We start from the raw sequence: 22,936 nt of genomic DNA on the forward strand, positions 1-22,936 counted from the left end.
TTCGATCTCTAATTAGCTACTAAAATAAAATAATTATGCTACACAGCATCTTAGACATGCTATCTTTATTGCCTACATTTACGAGAAATTAAGGCTAACGCATAATAAGTGTGGCTCTTGCAGTATTAAGAGATTATATAAAGTATTATAACCTTGATCAAAAACAAGGTCATTAAACAGAAGAGAGAGAGAGAGAGAGGAAAATGTAACTTCTTTTTAAATCTAGCTAGACACTTTTCTTTCGAAATCTTTCTGTTCACATCCGCAGATAGGATACTTAGTCTTAAAATAACGCTCAAACATTTTAAAGAAGATTTTGTTTCGTACGGATAAAGTAGCTTACAGGAAGGAATTCCCAATCCGCAAGACTTGAAGAAGTAAATGAAAAACTTAGTGAAAATACTAAAGAAAACAGGGGAGTGCCCAAGATTTTGATCTTCGTTCTTAAAAGTGAGCCAACCTAGTGATTGCAATGAATAGCTGTGGTGATCCCTGTGGAAATTCACATCGGTAAAAATTAAAATTTTTATAGCTACAAGTCAAGAGAAGAAAGTTTAACTAATGTACTAATGCTTAAAGGTGTAAGAAGCCGCCAATGACTCTGATCTCTAAGGACTTTTCAAAGATTTCTTCCTGGATAACTGGTTACCGTTATCGACTTGTGTGCAGAAGCTCCGGGTTATTAAAAAATTATCTAAAAAAAATCTATTTCCATTATAATCAAACGTTAACAACAAATAGTTAACTGCACTGAATTGACTAGCGAAAAACCCTTTCCCTGTTAGCCTAGTAGCTACTGCTTGTGTCTTTGGTGCAAGTGGTCTCCGGTTCGATTTCCACTGGGAGATCATTAAACGGTGGTTTGGATTCCTTCTTAAATTGTAGGTCTACGTCTCATATAGCTTTGGTGCTGAAAAAGGACGCCAAAACATTAACAAGGAAAAAAAAAACAGTAACAAAACGAAAATGACTGGATTTAGTACACGGAGAAGTCCAACGTGTAGCTATTAATGATGAATTGAACAACTCCAGTTTAAAAATGTATCATAAAAACTTTAATATTGATGATGAAAAATCAATTACTGTTAATACATATACAACTTTGTATGTGTGTGTGTGTGTGTGATACGAGTATGATACGTCCGTAGTTCGGTCATCCTCATCGCTGAACACCGAAATATAAGTTACTAGATTTCTACATGCTGAATATTTAACAAATGAATAATTGTGAAGAGTCAGACTTCTTAAGTCAGAGACTCCATGCACTTGTTAAGATATGAATTCAAAAAGATTAGGTAATAGTTGTTTGACTGGTTTGAATGTTCTTTAGAAAAAAAAAGTCAGGAAATCCCACTTTCATGTCAACAAGAAATGGATCACTTCCCGTCTTTTCAATGCAATTGATAGAAGATAAAAAAAGAAGAAAATTACACACTTTCCATTGTCTCAATCACACAATACCCTCAAATAAAGAAATCTTGTACAAATCTCATTAAAATGGAGCACACATAGGCAGCTGCTCTATAAAGTGACAATTGGTTCCCTTGTGTCAAACAACAAGGAAATGTAAATCTTATAGTACGTTAATTTCTCCTCCATTTCTTCAGATAGAATATTTAGTAAGTACTTTTATTTTATCATACAGCATGTTGGTAAATAACACCACCAACTTGGGCTCGTAACTTGTTCATTATAGCTTTGAATATATTCCACAGTATTAATAAAGTAAACCACAGTATTCCACAGTAAACTGACCAAAGCACGAAATATTAATAGTACTTGTGTAACAGTTTCGGCAATAAAACATCGCCTTCATCAGACACATTATATTTATAAGGCAATGAAGGCGATGTTACATTGTCGAAACTGATACACAAGTATTATTAAGACAGTTAGACCTCAACCGCGATAACTCAATACTTGTATAACAGCTTCAACAATATAACATTGCCTTTATCAGACACGTTATCTGAAGAAGGACGATGAAAGATAACGTGTCTGAGGAAGACGATGTTACGTTATCGAAATTGTTACAGAAATGTTATTAATACAGTTGAATTTCGATAACTCGGATTACTTGATAACTCGAATTTTTTTTTTACATCTTTCTGAACTCTCTATAATACTCAATGTTAAAATAACCTCTGTAAGTTGAATGTTTAAAAATTACACACTCAGTAGGTCGAATTTTAAGGGTTTCATAATCATAGGTCTATTTAAAAACCACGATAGCTCGAACTTTCATATCTGCAAACCTCTACGAGTCGAAGGTTACCTCTGTAAGTCGAATTTCTCTTGATATGACCTCGATAACTCGAAGCTATAGCTCTATGCTTTCCCATAATTCTCATTGTTGGTAATGTGTACTGTAATTGTGTTTTACTTATGTCTAGTATTTTATTTTTACTAGTCATCTTATTTAATATATGGAACTTTCACAACCTCGAGTTATAGAGGTTATATATTTACTTTTCATGAGGAACGCGGAACCTCGGTATCTCGAAATTTTGTTGTGGCCACCTTGTTTACTCGCAAAATTCGATAACTCGAATTTTTATCTTTTCCTTTCAGTTTCGAGTTATCGAAGTCCCACTGTGTTTATTTCGTGCTTTGGTAAGCTTTGTTTTATTAACTTTGGCAGTTGATTATACTAAAGTATCTCATAAATAAAGGTCGAAAGATTTTTCGTTTAAGAGGTACCAATGTGTCAAAGTGACAGTAACTTTAATATATATATATATATATATATATATATATATATATTACGTTTACAAGAATGGATATATTAACGGTGTTTCGCGGCAAGCGAATTAAATTTTAAAATATTACGCTTTTGATTTCCGATCCACAATATGTTTTACTAGTAGCATGTTAGTAAATGTTAGGAGTGTGTGTCACTGTTATGCTGTGTACGCTAAATAAGACGATGGTGATGAGAATGAATGAAATGGTGGAATGGAGAAAGTGAGAGGAAACAGGAGAACCTCCGAGAGAATGCACCCACACGGTGTTCGTCTACCACAAAGCACGAGCTGAAATCGAACCAGGGACCCCACACACGAGAGATGAACGCTCTAGCACTGAGCCACCGTGCCCAGATCGGAAGAAAAATGATCGGATAGTTAATACTGTATTTTTTTTGTACATATACAGATACAGGGCATAAATATACGATCAATTTGTTCCAGCAAAACTATTGATTGTTATTAGTAAGGAACGATATGGTTTCCAGCGCCATTAAAGTTCGTTTTTGTCGATTTTCTTGGAAACTACACATCAGAATTTTGTTAAATGTGATGTGATCTATCGTCTGTTACATGTATTTTCTTTGGGCAACATTATAATTAAATAAAAATAAATGTTTAAAAGAGCTGACCATAATTTTGAGCTATATAGTTACGGGCATTAACCGTACTACACACTGTCATCTTGATAGGATCATCGTGGTTTTAGTTCAGCGTCAATTTTTAGGTTCGCAAAATAACTCGCTTTTCTTAATTTTCTCGAAAACTACACATAATCTTATGCACTGGCGCATATAATTTTGCTCTACTCAGTGTATGTATTAAATTGCATACGTTTCATCTTCGAACATTTTCTTTTTCGTTAAAGGCTAATGACATTGTAGAATAAAGTTCCTTTAGACATTTGTTTCTTCGTCAAAGGCTAATAATATTGTAAAATTTAGTTCCTTTGGATATTTTCTTTTTCGTTAAAGATTAATAATATTATAAAATTTAGTTCCTTTGGATATTTTCTATTTCGGTAGAAGCTAATAATATTGTAGAATTTAGTTCCTTTGGATATTTTCTTTTTCGTTAAAGACTAATAATATTGTAAAATTTAGTTCCTTTGGATATTTTCTATTTCGTTAAAGGCTAATAATAGTGTAGAATTTAGTTCCTTCAGATATTTTCTTTTCCGTTAAAGGCTAATAATAGTGTAGAATTTAGTTCCTTCAGATATTTTCTTTTTCGTTAAAAGCTAATAATAGTGTAGAATTTAGTTCCTTTGGACATTTTCTTTTTCGTTAAAATCTAATAATATTGTAGAATTTAGTTCCTTTGGATATTTTCTTTTTCGTTAAAGGCTAATCATAGTATAGAATTTAGTTCCTTTCTACATTTTCTTTTCGTTAAAAGTAATAATATTATAGAACTTAGTTCCTGTACTTTTAAAAATAACACTCCTTTGACCTCCTACAATTCAGTTGAACTTTGACGATGAAAGTATTAACTTGCTTTTGAATTGAATCGTTGGGTGGAAGAAGAAGAATATTCTACAACATTTTACTTTTGGAAACTGGAAAATAAAATACCAGTTACTGGAAATACCGTTGCTCATACAAAATAATATTTGCATGGAACATTTGTAGCGCATGTTAGGATTTTTCATTTCCCTAAATACCAAAAACGTAACAAGATTGGATAGTTAAACACAAACTGCTATTATGGAATTTTCTCCTTTATTTTTGAATAGTCTCCTTTTCTCCACTCACCAGTTCACAGTATATATTTAAAATAAATAATGAATGGAAAACTGAAACCGTTATATTTTACGAATTAATTTATTTGGTATACACGACATGCTTTTTACAGTTCAGTTGAACACTGAGAATAAAGGAATCACTCGATTTCAGTTGCCAGAAATTAAACATTTTATAAGTTAGCACTGTACAAACGGTCTCCAAGTGTTAGTATTCTTATAAGAATAAAATGTAAGGCACACAGTACATCCCACTATCTTTCGGGAATAGCTTACATAGTGTAAAACATTTCGACATGAATTCTTTCTATGCATAAGATTTCCTTTGTTTGCCGTTTAGCAGCCGTTAGTACAATCATTCGTTTCGTTTTTCTCCAAAAGTGTCAACAACACTTTGACACGCTTCTAGCTGCTAAACAAACTATTTTTCTACCTACATTCATTAAAACTTTTTCTTTCGTTTGGTATGTTCAAATAATCATCTTGGAAAATTTGGTGACTTGATTTATCAGTGAGATATTCCTGTAAGTTCTTTCTGACATGGAAAATATTTCTAATAATTATCAAAATAATGTATGACATTAAATGGTATAACGTTTAGTTTAATTCATAACTGGAAGAAATATAACTTCATTTCCGATAGTATATTCTAATGGATTAACGTGATCAACTTCCGCGACGTGTGAACAAAATGAACAACAGAAAACTTGTAAAACAATGTCAAACTGAATATCTTGTAACTGGTATGGGAAGAGTCAAAGTGAATCGGATTGATTTTGGTTTACAAGTTTTCGCTGTTAATAATAGCTTTGCTGTTATTTTCGAAGAATATTACAATAAGGTTCCAAGTTATCCGGGCCTGGGATGGTCTCTATCATTTCACTTTGAAGATGCAACTTAGAGGAGAGGGAGGGAAAGATATTTAAAAATGATCGGAAATTATCGATGTTAGTGTCGAATCCATAGTTTTCGGGTCGTTGTAATGAACAGTGGCACTTCCGATGCCATTTACATCCAAATTCAGCCTCGCGACTTGGGGTGCGGGAGATATATAAAAATGATCGAAAATGACCGACATTAGTGCCGAATTCATAGTCTTCTGATTGTTGAGATGAGCAGTGACACTCCCGATGCAGTTTACATCCAAATTCACCCACACTTTGGGGGAGGAGGAGGTATATAAAAATGATCGAAAATGACCGATATTAGTGCCGAGTCAATGGTCTTCGGATCGTTGAGACGAACAGTTACACTTCCGATGCCATTTAGATCCAAATTCAGTCCTTTAAAAATGAAACGTATTCTCCCTGTGCGAAGAATGGGCATTCTGCTAATACATCATAATTTAATATGGTAAAGATTATACAATTCTAACGGCATATATAGAATTATTATGAAATATTCTTCATGGCATTCAACTATTCAAAAAAAAAAAAGTAATATATATTTTATTCTATTAATACCAATGTAAACTTAAGGGAATTTAAATTAATTTGATATTTTAAAAATACAAGTGTAATGGAATATGTTGAAAACATTTTGTTAAATATATAAATTAGCTTTCGGAAGGAACAGAAGATAGAATATTAATGTGGCCCCTACTCGAATAGAGTTTGGGAAACTCTACCCGCATATATTGGACATAATCATGAATTTATCATTGAAACGGAATAACCGACATTGAAATTTATCATTAAGGAATCAAAATCTTTGTTTCACAAAATTCATATTGGATTTTGCTTGGATTCATATTACTCAAGAAAATCAAAATACCAACAAATACAAAAAAGGAAAATCATCTTACCCTGAACCCAACTCGTATTATTTTCGTGAGATTTCTGCCTTTTGTGCGAAATACCAGGATTCAATGCTCGGTTAGTGTACAAGTGGTCTGACAGGTAAGGAAACGTTAAGTCTAAACATATTAAACTAAATCTTAATACCTAATGAATACATAATTACAGTATCAAAAAATTGAAGAGTATGTTGTACGCTACAACCATTTATGAAAAGTTCTAGAAACTCAACGATCTTATAATCTAGTGGCGGCCCTTGACGGAAATCACAGTAGCATACAGGAATTAAGGTAAGCCTTAGCCTTAGCCTGTTAGGTAAGCCTTCTTCCTTTAGCTTGTACCAATAAAATTAAAATGTTTACCGATGGGACTTCTCTCAAAAGCCGCCCCTGTTACAATGATAGGAGTTAGTTTTAGGTTGTTATAGCTCTAGAAACACACGATAACGAAAAAAAAAGGAAGAGAAAAAAGAAACTCAAAACCGAACCTTATTACGCGACTAGCAACTTAAGAACTTATCTTGTGCATATCATAACTAACTAACTTTATGTGACTTTTTTTTCGGGTTCAAATTAATACATGTTGCACGTTATGGAAGTTTTCTTACAATTATGAGAAATATAGTTCAAAAGAGAGAAAAAGAGAAGAAAAGAAGAAGATAATATATCCTTTAATGTAGTTCTCGTTCTTTTTTTAAATCCTTATATGTATTTGTGTGCATGCAATCATTTGTTAAGACTCTTCGGTCCGTGTCAGGATACCACGTGAGAATTTTGTAGGCCTAACACAAGTCTCTTCACTTTTCAAACACTTCACTCCTATCAAACGAGAAAATCACTGACAGTACGAGTCATCCATCAAAGCAAAACAAAAGTTAAAAATATAACAGAACTCTTCTCTTGTATATATATACACACACACTTTTAAGTGTGTATATATACTTTTTGTGGTAATATAACATTTCAGAAGAGAAATTCTTTCTTTACCAACTTCCTTCCTTATGGAGTATTTTTATCTCATCTCACGCTCAATGAATCACTCGAGTAATAATAGATAATAATTACATAGCAATCAAGATTTTTTAAGTTGAAATTTGAGTTCGAGTAAATTAGGGACCTCCACAAGAAGAAGTGGTGTTTATAACCTATCCATATACATAAGAGTTTAAGAAAGAAATAAATTAAGAAATTAATGGGAAAAAAGTAGAAGAATATCAAAAGTGCTAGCAAGCTTAATGCTTTCAAAATACACGTTTAGGAATTCTACATTTCTTACTACTATATACAGGGTGTTACAAAAATCTGTCACTTTTGAGCATAGATCCATATCAACTCCTTTTCTTATTTTGATGTAAGAAATCTGTTCCCAAAATATTGACATTTTGTAACACCCTATATATATTTTCTAACATCCATTTGTATAGTTAGTATGCTACAGTACGGATGCATAACAAATGTAAAAAGTACATATGAAAGAATGAAATGGGAGAAAACGAAATAAACTTGTACACGATGTTGTTCACTAAAATTCGCAAAGTATGGAGTCCAACTAAGCAGAATCTTTCGCTTCAGAAATAAAAGCACGTAATCATTAAGCCTTTGTACTAATGATGAGTAACTAGAAATGTCAGTTTTTAAAATCATAAACTGTGGATTTAAAAAAATACGATATTATATTTGACGTATTTATTCTTATACAGTATTAAAATTCAATTTAATAATAATAATAATAATAATAATAATAATAATAATAATAATAATAATAATAATAATAATAATAATAATAATAAATCTCCTTGTCATTTCTCACAGACACAAGTGAAAGATGTCTTGATAAAAATTGGCCAGGGGTATAATAAAGGGGATATTTTTTCGATTATTTTTTCAATATCTCGCACCGTTTGCAAAATTTGAGCCTACTTCCGGTTGGAGTTTCTAATTCATGTATGATCGGTGTTTTCTTTCTTCTTTCTCCTTCATTTTTCATTATCACTTGCCCATGAAACACGCCTGAGGAATATACAACCCCTATACACAACTATGTTGTGTTGGAATGTATAACTCGCAGAATATGATGCTTTTTAAAAATTTCTAGACTTCCAGTGTACCTCTAAAAAATGTAATAAAGAAACAACAGCCATGTTTTTAAACATCAATTAAAACTGGACAATCTACACAAAATTTGGAAACGACGAGTGAAAACGGCACGTTTGTAGCACTTGTGGATTTAGAGATCTCATTGTCGAAAGGATTGGAGACAAACATATAAACGTAAGATTTTAATATATAGACTAGCGAAAATGGCACATTTCTAGCATTTGTGGTTTTCGAGATCGTATTATCGAAAGGATTTGGGACAAACATAAACCTAGCATTTTCATAATAGGTAAGTTTCGCTGCCTAATTTCACTCAATATTAGTATTTTTTTTTTTTTCTGTAAGAAAATCTACCGCGAAGCTTTTATGATGAAAATACCACAAAAACAAATGCAAAATTACAAAAAAAAAAAGCTACTTTTGTATGTTTGTCATATAATTTTAACTTTATAGAACACGTGTTGACACTCAAAATAGCTAAAAATGTCCTTGATGAAATGTTAAATATTGTAAATTTCAAAGAACTATCTATTTGTTAATTATTTTACAATCAATTGAAAATGACTTAAGTTTATTGTAGATACAATGAATTTTGATGTAAGAATGCAAAATGAAAGTCATGAATGACAGGTACACTCCTGTCCAAAATTATTGTCGCATATCTATAACTGTCTTTTTGTAAGAGTATAATTTCATAATGATTTTGCAGGGTACTTTTAATACTGATACTATGTGTATAATCGGGAAATTTGTATTTGTGCTAAATTTCATAGGAAAAGAATTATATATACGAAAATTATAATGAGTAAAATAAAATGTTGGTAAATGAACAAGAAAGTTTTATTTTAGTTATATTGCCCTTATTTACTGCTCTTTTAACATGAAATTTGCCACATACATATCTTTGCCAATTTTACACATACTAACATTATAAGAAATTCCGGGCGAATTTGTTATCAAATTATTTTCCTAGAACAACATATTTATAGACATGCGACAATAATTTTGGACATGAGTGTACATGCCATCTGCATCAAGTCGAATTTTGGGAAAGAACAGTCCCAACAATAGCCTTTGTAGTGATGGTGTGTCAAGTGTGTAGTGTAGTGAAGGTCTTCGTATTAAGTATACAAAATGCGACACGTGTTGACCCAACGAAGGAATCGTGTTCTACGATAATGTTATTAGATAACCGAGCGGACGTAAGGTTTTGCTTTGCAATCGGTAAGTCCCAGGTTTGAATCCAGGAGACGACCAGCCTGTCAGGTTTTTCCCGGATATTTTTTTTTTATGGAGGTTCTACTAAATGAATATTATGTAATAAGCTTTGGTGATTTCAGTCTGTGAAGCTCTCTGGCCAAGCAGACGGTGAAGTTTAGCTAGGTCAATACATTGACACCCAGCATCTGCTATTTCTTAACTTTAGCAGACACATAATAATCTCACGGTTTTGGGATATCATCGAAAATTTGGTCAATCCACCAATAATTTAACCTAGGATTACGCGAACCAAAGGCTAAAAGGAAGCTCTAATAAATGTTATAGATATAATGAATTATTATACAAATGCAATTATTCAATTACTTGATTAACTAAGCCTTACAAAAATGTTACCGGTAAGTTTTCGAAAAGAGAAAAAGTCACTATTACCATCTGAAAGTTTATCAAGTAAGTTTTCTTCTCGAGTTATAGATGTTTCCTTTGCTAAGCAGTTACTACTGCTTCTTGTAAGAGTACCTGCTACGTGTTTATTCATAAACTCCATATTTTCCATATCTCTGTCCTTTTTCAAAATCTAACCTAATCACTGAAAATGAGAATAAACTATTTTCTGAAGTCATCCTTGAAAATTAAACAGCACACTGAACTTTTAAAATTTTTTACTTTCAACACCGGGAAATAAACTGTGGTGGATCTAAATTAATTAGAGTTTTGGGTAGCCAAATACTTAAATTTCTAGCCTAATAGAAGAGATAATTATGAAATAATAAAAATATATATTAAAAAATGAATGCTTGATTATTAAACAATGAGAGAGATCGAAAAAATCTATATTTAATTCTACTCGGAAATGCTTTTGATCTTAGTATCTCCTGTTACAAAAAAAAAAAAAAAAAAAAAGAACTTATTGATATAAAATCAACAGAACACCTAGTCACCTGCAACCAACCAAACTCAATCGGCTTGCGTTGTATAAACAGCAGGCGCACGATAATTATTTCTAAATAATTTTATTAATTTTTTACAGTAACGCAGTAAGCAACAACGAAAAATGTGTGAAACTATATTATTATATTGTCACTGGGTTTACGTATCTGTATAAAATTTCAGAGAAATACTGTATGGAAGTGTGAAATTTAATTTGCAACATTTGACTTTAACACATAGAAAAGCAAATTAATATACACTTTGTAATAACATAATTATTAGAATATTGGCAAATGGAAAAACTTTATACTATATATATATATATATATATATATATATATATATATATATATATATTAACTTTTAAAAAGGAATCTTGAGTTGAGGAAACCCTTATTTTCCTCTCCTTTAAATCCGATTCTGAACAAAAATTAAGCTAGTAATTAACAATAACAATATAGTTAGTTACTGTCAGTACCTTATCACCATTTCGTTACATTTACTAATTCCAGGGGACGAAATTTCAGGTCTGAATCTAGTAGTCAGATCAAAGAGTTTGGTTGTCATTTGACATTTGGCAAACAAAATAAAGGTCAAATGCCTATCGCCAAATTAAAATTTGGTCGTCAATGGCGATCTGGTGATCGGAAATTTCGATGTGTCAATTCAATGAAAGTTCTATTCTTCCTTTAAATGTTCAGAGTGGACTTTTAGAAAGTAAATGAAGTTAAAGATAATAACTTAAAAGAAATCCACGTCTTCTGGTTATATTTCAGACTTTTCGGTCTATTAGCCTCAAAAGTAATTTACAGACTAATTCCAGGTTTTTCAGTCCAGTAAATACCCTGTTATAGTGCGATGACGATCAGGAGAGGAAGGAGTCGCTTATTAATGCGAAAATTATTAAGCTATTGCTGTAATACTCTGATAGTTTAAAGAGCATATTAGTTTTTTTTTTTTTTTTTTTTTTTTTTTTTTTTTTTTTAATGGAAGATATATTGAAGACATTCTAATATTGTTTTACGACTTTGCCTTTTTCCACTTTATGATTCTGATTCTGATTTGATATGGTTTCTTTTCTTTTAAGTTTAGTTTCGTGAAAAAATCGTCAACTGTGCACAATTATCTACAGTGAATGTTTAATGAAGGAAGTATTAATGCGAATTGGAGATTTCAAGATTGGAGGGCAGATCATTAACAAGATTAGGTATGCAGATGATACGGTTGGTATAGCTAGAACCGAAGGAGGACTATAGAAGATGATTGATAAAATAGTTGATACTGATAAACTATATGGAATGGAAATCAACATCGAAAAATCGAAAGTCATGAGAATATCTCGTGGAAACGCGCCCTTACGGGTCATAGTAGAACAAAGAGAACTTGAAAAGGTCGATCATTTCAAGTATCTGCGAAGTATTTTGACGAGAGACGCTTACTGCACCAAAGAGATCAGGTCAAGAATTGCCATAGCAAAATAAGCATTCAACAAGAAAAGATCACCCTTAACTAGCAGGCTCAAAATTGGACTAAGGAAGAAAAAATGAAATGAAATCTTTGAAAATGAAATGAAATGAAATCTGTAAGTTTTACGTCCCACGGTTATGCCGGTTAGGCTAAAGGAGACGGTGATAATGAGTGATGAATGAAATGGTGGAATGAAGAAAGTGGGAGGAAACGGGAGAATCCCGAGAAAACCCACGCATACGGTGTTTGTCCACCACAAGGCCCACTTGGCGGGGGCTGGGATCGAACCCGAAACCCCAAGCACCAGAGGTGAACGCTCTACCACTGAGCCACCGCGGCCCCCCAACTAAGGAAGAAGTTGCTCAAGCGTTATATATAGGGTGGTAGGTAACTCCACCGACAAACTTTAGGAGGTGATTCCTTATATGAAATGAAAGAGAAAAGTTCTAATAAACATGGGACGAAAAACGTCTCCTTTCAGAGTTATGAACCGCCGAAATTCGAAAATCCACTTTTCGAAACACTCTGCCTTAGAAACTGCAGGACCGATCCCAAGTGGTTTAAGGAATTACAAAGGAACTAGTATGCGAACTATCGAAATATCCATGTTTTACCATCCTCCGTTATCGGCGAAACGAACTGTAAAAAGGAAATTGAGATATAGGGATACTCCTTTAAGTACTAATAACGCGTTCGTTTCGCCGATAATGGAGGGTGGTAAAACATGGATATTTAGATAGCTCGCATACTAGTTCCTGTGTAATTACTTAAACCGCTTGTTATAGGTCCTATAGTTTCTAAGGCAGGGCGTTTCGAAACATGATTTTTCGAATTTTCGGCGGTATATAACTCTGATATGAGACGTTTTTCGACGTATGTTTATAAGAACTTTTTTCTTTCATTTCATGTAAGGAATCACCTCCCAAAAGTTTGTCGGTGGAGTTACTTACCACCCTGTATATAGAGTATTGGAATGTATGATTCAGAGACTTGGAGATTACGGAAATTAGAGAAGAAATATTTAGAGAGCTTCGAAGATAAAATGAACAGAGAGAGTAACAAATGAAGATGTTTTAAAACGGATAGGAGAGAAGAGGACACTTCTATCCAGCATCCTTCGTAGGAAGGCCAACTGAATTTGACAGGTCTTGCGAAGACATTGTCTTCTTCACACCTCCATGGAAGAAAAGCAAGAAATAGGAAGAAGAACACAATTGATCGATGATTTGGAAAATAGAAGACAATATTGGGAGTTAAAAGAGGAAGTTGAAGAGCGAGAAACATGGAAGAAACATTTCCGGGCACAAATCTAAAATAAATAAATAAATAAATAAATAAATAATAATAATAATAATAATAATAATAATAATAATAATAATAATAATAATAAAACTCATTAGTCCCAGAACTGCCAAAAGGCAGAATACTTAAATAATATAATTATTATCTTCGTAATTAATTTCTTGAAATGATATATTTCTTTTATTACTATTATCATTATTTCATCTTTGTGAATCATTAATCTCTACAATAAAACACGTTCACAAACAACAAATACGTATTTATTTTCGTAAGTAATTGAGTAAACAATCCCAGTTCACCTTTAAAGAAACACTAAAAGGAATTAAAGATAAGCTTTATACGAGTGACATTATCAAGACACTTGAGTGGGAAAGAGTGTGAGAAATGACATTATTATTGTTCTTCCTTGTTTAGTGGGTAATTCTTCATGAGTACATGAAAAATTAATGTTCACCAATTTATAATGAGAAAGGTTTCTGGCTGAGCGACTGGCGGGATTAGTTTGGTTTGAAGGAGCTCATGATATGAGTGTGTATACTTAACATCCTTCGAGAAGTTCACCGACCTCAGTTACAAAGTCAAGCAAAAGAGTCGAAAAAAGGATAACAGAGATTGTATACACATATATTACTGTTTTTTTTTCGTTTTGTTTTTATGCGATTCAGAGTAAGCTAAACTCTGAAAAAAAGACAGTAAGGATGATCATTCGATATGTACCGTACGTGATTACTTCTATTTCTAGAAGTATCAATTTGTTCGGTAGATGTCAGTTACTGGAGGATGATTCCTGTCATCTAACTTCTAGCATCTAATATAATATAAATAAAATACAAAGTTAGTTTGTGTGTCTGTGTGCGGCCTGGGGACCAGACGAGTGGACCGAGTTACCAAATTTTGGTCACGGGTACCTTGGTCCAGGCCCCAGACCAAGACGAAGCGTTTTTTTTTAATTCGAACCAGGGGGTTTCAGGGGGGCGTATACCGGGACATGCAAAAATAGTCGAAAATGACCGATATCAGTGTCAAATTCATAGTTTTCGCGGTCGCTGAGATCAATGGTGAAACTCCGATCGCATTAACTTCCAAATTCATCCCATTTAGCTGCGGGCCAGGGGTCACCGGGAGGGAGGATACCGAGATATGTAAAAATAATCCAAAATGACCGATATTAGTGTCAAATCCATAGTTCTCGCGGTCACTAAGATTAATGGTGACACTTTCATTAGCGATGGCTTTTGAATTCGGCTACCAATGTATGCGGGCCGGGGGTCACCAGCGGGGGAGGGGGTGATATCGAGACGTAAAAAATAATCCAAAATGACCGATATTAGTGTCAAATTCAAAGTTTTCGCAGTCGCTGAGATGAACAGCGATACTCCCACAGGCCTTGACTTCCAAATACAGCCCCCATAGGATGGAGACCAGAGGCTTTTTTTAAAATTCGAATCAGGGGGGTCTCAGGAGGCATATACCGGGATATGTAAAAGTACTAGAAAATGACCGATATTTTTTCCTTCCGTTGTTCAGTTTGTTTACATAGATATTTTATCTGACCTATGCGAAGAATGGGTATTTCAGCTAGTTCTACAATATTATAACCTTTGTTTCAATAGTATAGAATGGGATATGGATAACCGTGTTAAGGTCAACGTTACCCGTGAAAAATGTTAATAGATTGATTGCATTAACGAATCCAGCCGAGATAATCGCTCTAGCTATCTACTGCAAATGAAAAAAAAAATAGATTTCAAAAATTCCCTTTCGTTCAAGTTATTGTGTGGAGTAACGGACGTACTAACATTACAATCTTATATAGCCCACTAGCGTGATCCTAATAACATTACCCACTAGCGTAATCCTAATAAAGCACGAGACTTGATTTTTGCTTCCTTCTCCATAAACTTCAAGTTTAGAGTGGAACTATCCATATATGATTGCACTTTGGTTGCACATATAGTCGATAATTGAGATTTTAAAAAATCACGTATATTATTACTCTAGAACACTCATATTTTCAAATAATCGATGTATGATACAGCACGCTCTTACGCTCGGAGAAACGGCAGAGAGAAATGGGTAGAGCAAAAGGGGGAAGAGGACGAAGTGGGAGGATGAAATAAACGAACGTTGACAGTGTACGTGAGTAGTGTATTTGCAGAACCATCGACTAAGCCATCAATGTCCTTGTTTGCCTGTCACCACCGGCTTCTATTAATGATAGGCTTCTTGCAAGCGCCTTGATCTTTTCCGTATGATTTACTGAGAATCGGGATAGCAAACTGTGGCGTCATAAGTTGCCAACATACGTGAGAATATATATAAAGGTTGTCCCAACAAAAACGATGGATTTAATATCCTTAATAGAATGCCTTTTCTGAAGAAGAATAACAAATATTTTTACATCATTACAATTCAAGAAAGTCTCCGAACAACCCATTTTGTGAGATCTTCCAGAGATCAAGTTAGAATCCTGTCCTTTGGCTACAACTTGTTGCAGAAAAAGAGTGGGCGCGGAAAAACGAAGTTAAGAGTGCGCTGAATGTAGTTTACTCAAGATATTCTGGTTTCTTGTAACACAATTCTGATTAAAGAAGCTTGGACCCGTTTTGTTAAAATTAATAAAGGGTGATTCCTCGTGTCTGCGTAAGGATGCCAACTGAAGCGGGAATTGTAAAGTTTATCGTTTTTTTTTTCTTTCTTTTTTAAATGAAGGGTTGTAGTGTCTTTGATTCAAATTATGGTATTACAAAAGAAAAGTCTAGTTTGTGCATTTGTAATTATCATAAGAGAAGATTTAGTTGCCTTTTTAATATAACGCTTTTTCGTTTGAATGTGTGTGTGTTTATTAAATGCAGTGTTAAGAAAATAGAGGTATATCTTTAGTAATTTCCTTTTCCAGGTAAAAGGTTTTCGATTTGTAAGTAACTGACACATGAAGATATACATTTTGTTTACACTAATACACAAGTATGTACTACACAAAGAAAAACAATATAGTAGTATTGCTTTTTGTTCCAGATAACAGTTAAACAATTGCAGCAGCATGCATGCAGTTATGCATGATTCCAAAACACACACATATATATAATATATATAATAGTATTTCGTTCTTGATAAATACATGTTTTAGGCAAATTCTGAAACTAGCTGTGTACAGAGAAACAAGATCGAAGAAAGTAATTATAATTATATTAAGGTTATCATTTGAATCCAAGTTTTGAAGCATATTTTTGGAGCTTTTCTTTCGGTATATTGTGGGCTTTTTAATGTGGGTTTTCACAAAGAAAAACAATGGATATTTTGGGCTGAGGAAAATTTGAATAGCCCTGGTTCTTGGCGGAGGGCCAGGAAAATTTTGGGTCAACACGCATGCCTTTTGATGCGCCTAATTCTGGGTTCAGTTTTCATTAAATTATAGATTATATGAACATAAACTTAAGAGATTTTCTTTTTTAAGATATGACAATGCTTTATCACATCATTTGAAGTGCATATATCGTTTTTTACGGTATGGTATCATTAGTTACTGCTGATTCTAGCTTAAGAACTACGTGTAATTTAAACGAAAATAAAATCTGACCAAAACACATTTATATTTTAATAACCAGTATTACAGTTTCAGCAATATATTATTGTCTTCATTAGACTCATAATATATTGCTGAAAATAGTAACACATGTTATTAAAATACGTACAGATGTTTGCTTTTGTCAGTTTACATTTTTATCCAAGCTTTAACTGTGGACATAAGCATACGTTGCCATCATACAATTAATTTTGGGATCAACAAATGGAAATCGTTAATTCTCATAAACGTTATCTCTTATAGAGCTATCGCACAGAACGTCTATAATTTCGGCCTAAATAAATTCGAATTCTGAAGACTCTGTGACTCGAGTTCATAAGTATCGCCCAAATCAAGCAACTCATTTTACGTTTACGAAAGACCTTCAAATACAGTACAATCAACTCAAAGTTCATTCAGTGCCTTGTTTCAAAAGCATGCTTGCGAGTAGCCAAAGAAAAAACATTATAAGTTATAGAGGTAACCAAAAATACTGGAATTGCATGATATATGGTTAAGGAAATACTCAAAATTAAATATTCGTTTAAAGGGTTTCTTATGCTGACCTACCTCTAAAGAATTCAACTAATTTGATTAACAAAAAAAGAAAAAAGAAAAACTTGCTAAGCCAGTTAGGATGGTCGGCTCAGTAGCACTCGAACAGACTTGACCTTCTCACTCCACCAGCACTGCAGGCACCGAGGTATATCACGTTGATCTCATGATGCTAGATCAACACGGAAATGTTAGCTCTACCTAAAAGTCAGTCAATCAGGAATCTATGCATTCTTGTGCAAAATATTCCAATATTCTGACTATTCATATCGCGTGTTCTTTAATATTGGTAACTCCTTTTTCGTACATAAAAATGTTTCTACGTGAGTTTAAAATGTATAAAATCAAGCTTTACAAGATTTAACCAGCATTATTTTTATTCTCTCGTAAGTCTCAACATCATTTCTTTACTATCAAAGGTCACCACTTGAGCAGAAGACATTGTTACATAGTCTAACACTTCAAAGCGTGAGATCTCTCCCATCACATAAAAAAAATCACCATTCATGTGATTCATTCATTCTTTCATCCACATGTTAATTTTAAATTTTTCACACATTCACTGAATTTGATTAACTTTGTTCACTATTGCGCGTGGGTGGAAGCATGTGTATGAACATGCATTAATCATTACAGCACCAATTGTGTACTTCCTCACAAGATGACATTCTCTTCTCTATACTTCAAGACAGTATAGAATAATATATGTATATTTATATGAAGTATTTACCAGAAAGCTAGTCAGTTCAGTGTGTAATAATTTAATAATACAATAAACGAACATGATTTTATGAAAATCAGATCTAAAAGTCGTAAAATCTTGATTTATAATATGATTAAAATGTTAAATAAAATTAAATAAAATGAAATTTTGATGACACACATGATTATGTGTTATTGGTTATAAAAGACGGGCAACAAAAGAAATTCAATGATAATTCATTAGTTCGTAGAATGGCAGGAAATGTTGAGTACCGAGAGAAAACCCATGTACTCGATTTTGTCCACCGCAAAACTTACATGGCCTGGAATTGAACTAACTACCTGCAGGTCACTGGTGATCCCTCCAACACTTAGCCATTCTGTTACCAGGCTACGAAAGTCTGTTAAAGAAAGTCTCGTAAGTTTATTTCGACATCAGAATATGAATAATCCAACTTAGTTCAGTTTAATTCCGTGATCTGATTCTTTTTCATTTATGATTCATACGTTCAAAACCCCTAATATAACTTCTTCATAAACACCTATCCTAGCACACACTCTAAATGTTCAAGCGAATTCTGGTTAGCAATATTTGTGAAGATTCAGAAGTTGCTTTACATTTTACATATTTCGTGTCTTGAAAGAAACAAGGATGCATCTCAAAATTCAAGTCCTTTACTTCAATCTTACATACGGTTATAAGATTACTGACTAGTAGGAACTTATATTTCTTCCAATATAGAAGATTGTCGGTTTACGAAAAATGTGTTAATGTGACGAAGTGTTAAAACTAGCCATAGAAAAAACTTTAAAAAATAAAATAAATTTAAAAAAAAACTGGTTTAACTTTTTACTAACACCTTGGTCATTGTGTAATAGTAACTGTTCTAATATATATTACAACAAACACAATTAAGTCAGCTACAGTAGTTTCTGCAGACTCAGGTTTAACTCCTGAAAGGAACAACTTTTACTAGTTTACAAGAAACAACCGTAAGACTAGTATATTACTAAGTTCGTTATTTTATTTTATTCTCCTCAGATGTTCCAACGAAACTGTCCACTTACACGATCAATTAACATATCACGTGTCAACGTAAGAATTGACTATTTGAGAATGACCTTAAAATATACCATGTATTTCACTCACAATACAGCTTTGCTTCAGCAGGCAAATAAAAAGATTGAAAAGTTTGTGATGCAACTAGTGGCGAATCGTGAGGGAAGTCATGTCGGTTAAAATTAAACTTTTATGGCTTTCAAACTAAGGGAAGGAAACCTACCTTATATATACAAGAACTAGTACATTAGAAAAGTTTTCTTCCCTTAATTTAAAGCGTTTAAACTTTAATTTTTACCGATACGGCATTTCCTTACGAGTCGCCACTGGTTAATACTGGCATAAAGAGTTCTAATTTAACTTTCCAGTGATATGGACCTATAGCTGCAAATAAACTTTCTTTTGTCTTTTAGGCTACTTGATGGAGCATAATTGGAATTGGATTAGGCGAAATATTAGATTCATTATGTTACTACTTTACACCAATACAGTATATACTAGTAACATACGTATAGTACTAGACAGGGAAATTAAGGTCAAATTTATTAAATTGTTATTTTTTTAATATTTTTCTCTACTAACTACATCTCTACATTAATTTTCTTTCTACTACTTGTAAATATAGGTGTAAGCTAGAACTACAATATCTCTGAAACTTGGCGTAAGTGTAGTCAATTTGAAGGTGTTTGTGTGATGTTTACGTTTCCCAATTACTAGACCTATTAACTTGAATAAAATCTAAATAGAATACATGAAATCAACATATAAAGCAACTAAAAAAAAAAAATGAACCACTCCATTTTGGCACAATTATGGTGTTCATTTGCATACCATTACGGTAATTAAGGAATTCTTGTGCAAAGAGGATTTAGGATTGAGGATTTGTCTTTAGTACTATTCTTAGCCCAATCAAGAGGATAAGGCATTGATGAAGTGTGTTTTTCATCCAAATATTCTCTTAAAAAAACATGCAATTGCAACAAAGAGATACGATACATTAATAAGTAATCAATTCACCTGGAGCTCCAACACTATGACGCCTAAGCGGGAAAAGAGACTGTGACCTTCTTAATTTGGCCTCTTGTTTCATTCGTCTGACAGTTGCCATTGTGATGTTATTAGGACCTCTGCCCACCGCCATCAGGGAAACAATTAGTCAAAAGACAGAACATCCACATAGCCGCTGCAATCACTGACACTTTCAGAATCTTCAACACATCTTATGCACACGTATTTCACATTATTTCTTAAACAACACAGACACGAAGGAGTGAGTACAAGAGAGGGACAGGAAGAGAGAGAGAGATAAAAAAAAAGTAAAGAGCACCACAATTACAGAAGCCGAGAGAAAAACTGAGACACACACATACACGCGATGGTGATGCGCGGTTGTGCAAGTAGTACTGGATGGATGGATGGCTTAGCTGGAGACGTCCAGAGACCAGTTGCCTTCGAAGCGTGCGCCTCGCCTCAGCTCCTCCTCCTCCTAAAGACTTTTCTCCCCCTACTTCCTTCCCACCTTGCATTCTCCTGTCGGAATTACTTCCAATACTTCCGTTCTACAAGTTCGTCAACAAACCACCTGTCTATATATACATATATGTTTCTATTTTATGTAATCACATCTGCATAACGGCCACTCTTAGCTGCAAAATACATCTATTTAATATATACGTGTAGTCACACGGATGCATCGCTGTCTACATTGATAAAGCTAACAATCTGTGTTTCGAAATTCTCTGTGCCCTGTGCGTTTACTTAGTTAAATATATTAAAGGAGTTTTCACTTACAAACATAGGCGCCGACATATATAATTTTTTCAGTGAATGTTCAGCTTCGGTACTTAATCGTCTCCTAGTTTACTTTTTTTTTAACATATCCAAGAGACTAATGGTTACCAAATAAGGGGAGGGGCATATATATTGGCAGAAAAATATTAAATTAATCATGATTGCAATAAAACCTCTAAAATACTTACGAATAATTTGAGTAAAAACTAAACATATCTCAATTGTCTCGTAATTTATATAAAACTATTTATGTACCTAGGTAAAAGCTTTTTACATTTTTTGAAAGACACAAAATAACGGCATCAAACTCCAAGATATTTAAAGGAAAAATTCTACAAAATTTACACTCGTTTGTGAACATGTATATTTATTATTATTATTATTATTATTATTATTATTATTATTATTATTATTATTATTATTATTATTATTATTATTATTATTATTATTATTATTATTATTATACGTAGCTGAGAAAGGACTTGCTCGATCGACTATTATAGTTTTATCAATTGCATCGTGTAGTGAAATAGAATATTTCATTGACAAAGCTTACATCAAACGGCCTTTTTCTAATGTAATTTCGAAATTAATTCCAATGCAACAATGGAATAGATACTGAACACCCATTAAAAATCTCTAATCTCTAATGGATATTTAAGATTCGGAGCATCCGTGTAGTTGGCGGTTATGGGTACAAATATGAATTCTTAGGACTTACCGAAAGACAGCGATATGCTTATAATAAATTAAAATATATATTTTTTGTACAACGTGTCATTTACAAGTACGCACTAAAAGATAATACAGTAAACCTGTCTTCAACGGACCCTTTATTAAACGGAAAACTGTCTTAAACGGAAATATTTCACGGTCCCATGAATTTTGGAGAACAAAACGTGTAAAACTCCCTTCATTAAGCGGAAACTGTGTTACGCGGACAACGGAAAGAAAAATAAACATTTATCGGAAAATTCTGAGTTCCGGACTACGGCATTTAGAAGATGTTTAGACATTCTGTGAGACATATACATTACACTGTCTGCGATAAAATGTTCGTTCTTTTGTTAAATATTTCTGGGCAGTGTAGACCTTCCCCAACCACTACTCATATTCAGCCCCACAAATTGTCCTTAATCCCCGCAACTTAATCAAGAATCACACGGAATGTCGGAAAGAAGATACCGAGTTCCAAGAAGAGTGTAGAATAAATACATATCAAGATTCTCTCAGAAGTTTAAAGGAACTGCAAAAATTTGCCTTACAAAAAAATGATTCTGATTCAGTTAGTATAATTTCTCAGGCTAAAGTGTATGCGGAAAGTCAAGCAGCCAAGCAGCAATGTACACAGAAAACCCTGCTTGGCTATTAGAAAAATAAAGAAAACGTGTGCATAGCATAATTTGTATTCATTTTATTTATTTTTTTGTGTGTATTTATTCGTAGAAGAAAGAAGCACTGTGATCGAACAATGTACGTACAGTAATATATTTTCTCAGTATGCCCCTTTATAAGCATGTATTTTTTAAGAGGAAAAGTCTACCTCCACTAAGCGGAAACCTGACTTTAACGGAAATTTTTGCAAGTCCCGCTCGATTCCGCTAAAGACAGGTTTCACTGTAGTAACAATAAATCACTTTTATGGATTCTTCTGGGAGCTTTTAAAATGTGGATGTGGATAAGAATGGAGACAATTAGATAGGTTGAGCGAAAAATGAATGAACTGTTACAAAAAAAAAAAAGTACTATATCATGAGGGAGATGCTAGAGGGTATGGTGACAGGAAAGAGATGGAGACGGCGAAAAAGTCTACAGTTGGTGGATAGTATCAAAACAGGAAAATCGTACGTAAAGACAATTAGCTGAATATCGTAAAGCATGGAAGCTTGTCAGTTGTAACAAATGATCTGTCAATAATGGCAGAGCGGATGATGATGATGATGGTGTGAGACTTCATGATTTGCAAAAT

The 22,936-nt window shown here is 33.3% G+C and overlaps 1 protein-coding gene across 6 annotated transcripts in view; it reads right to left on the minus strand.

Moving 5' to 3' along the window:
* Positions 1–22,936, minus strand: part of LOC145695076 (uncharacterized) — a 386,749-nt gene that overhangs the window by 82,514 nt on the left and 281,299 nt on the right. The window contains exon 1 of one of the 6 annotated variants that reach the window (XM_081771935.1): positions 20,194–20,578. The exons of the other annotated variants lie outside the window; for them this stretch is intronic. Coding sequence (XP_081628061.1) covers positions 20,194–20,317 — 124 coding nt within the window. The 5' untranslated portion in view covers positions 20,318–20,578. Of the gene's footprint in view, positions 1–20,193; positions 20,579–22,936 lie in introns of those variants that run through there. 6 annotated transcript variants of the gene reach the window in all.

The sequence above is a fragment of the Thermobia domestica genome, chromosome 9 (genome assembly GCF_964235325.1).
Source record: "Thermobia domestica chromosome 9, izTheDome1.hap1.1, whole genome shotgun sequence".
Taxonomy (NCBI): domain Eukaryota; kingdom Metazoa; phylum Arthropoda; class Insecta; order Zygentoma; family Lepismatidae; genus Thermobia; species Thermobia domestica.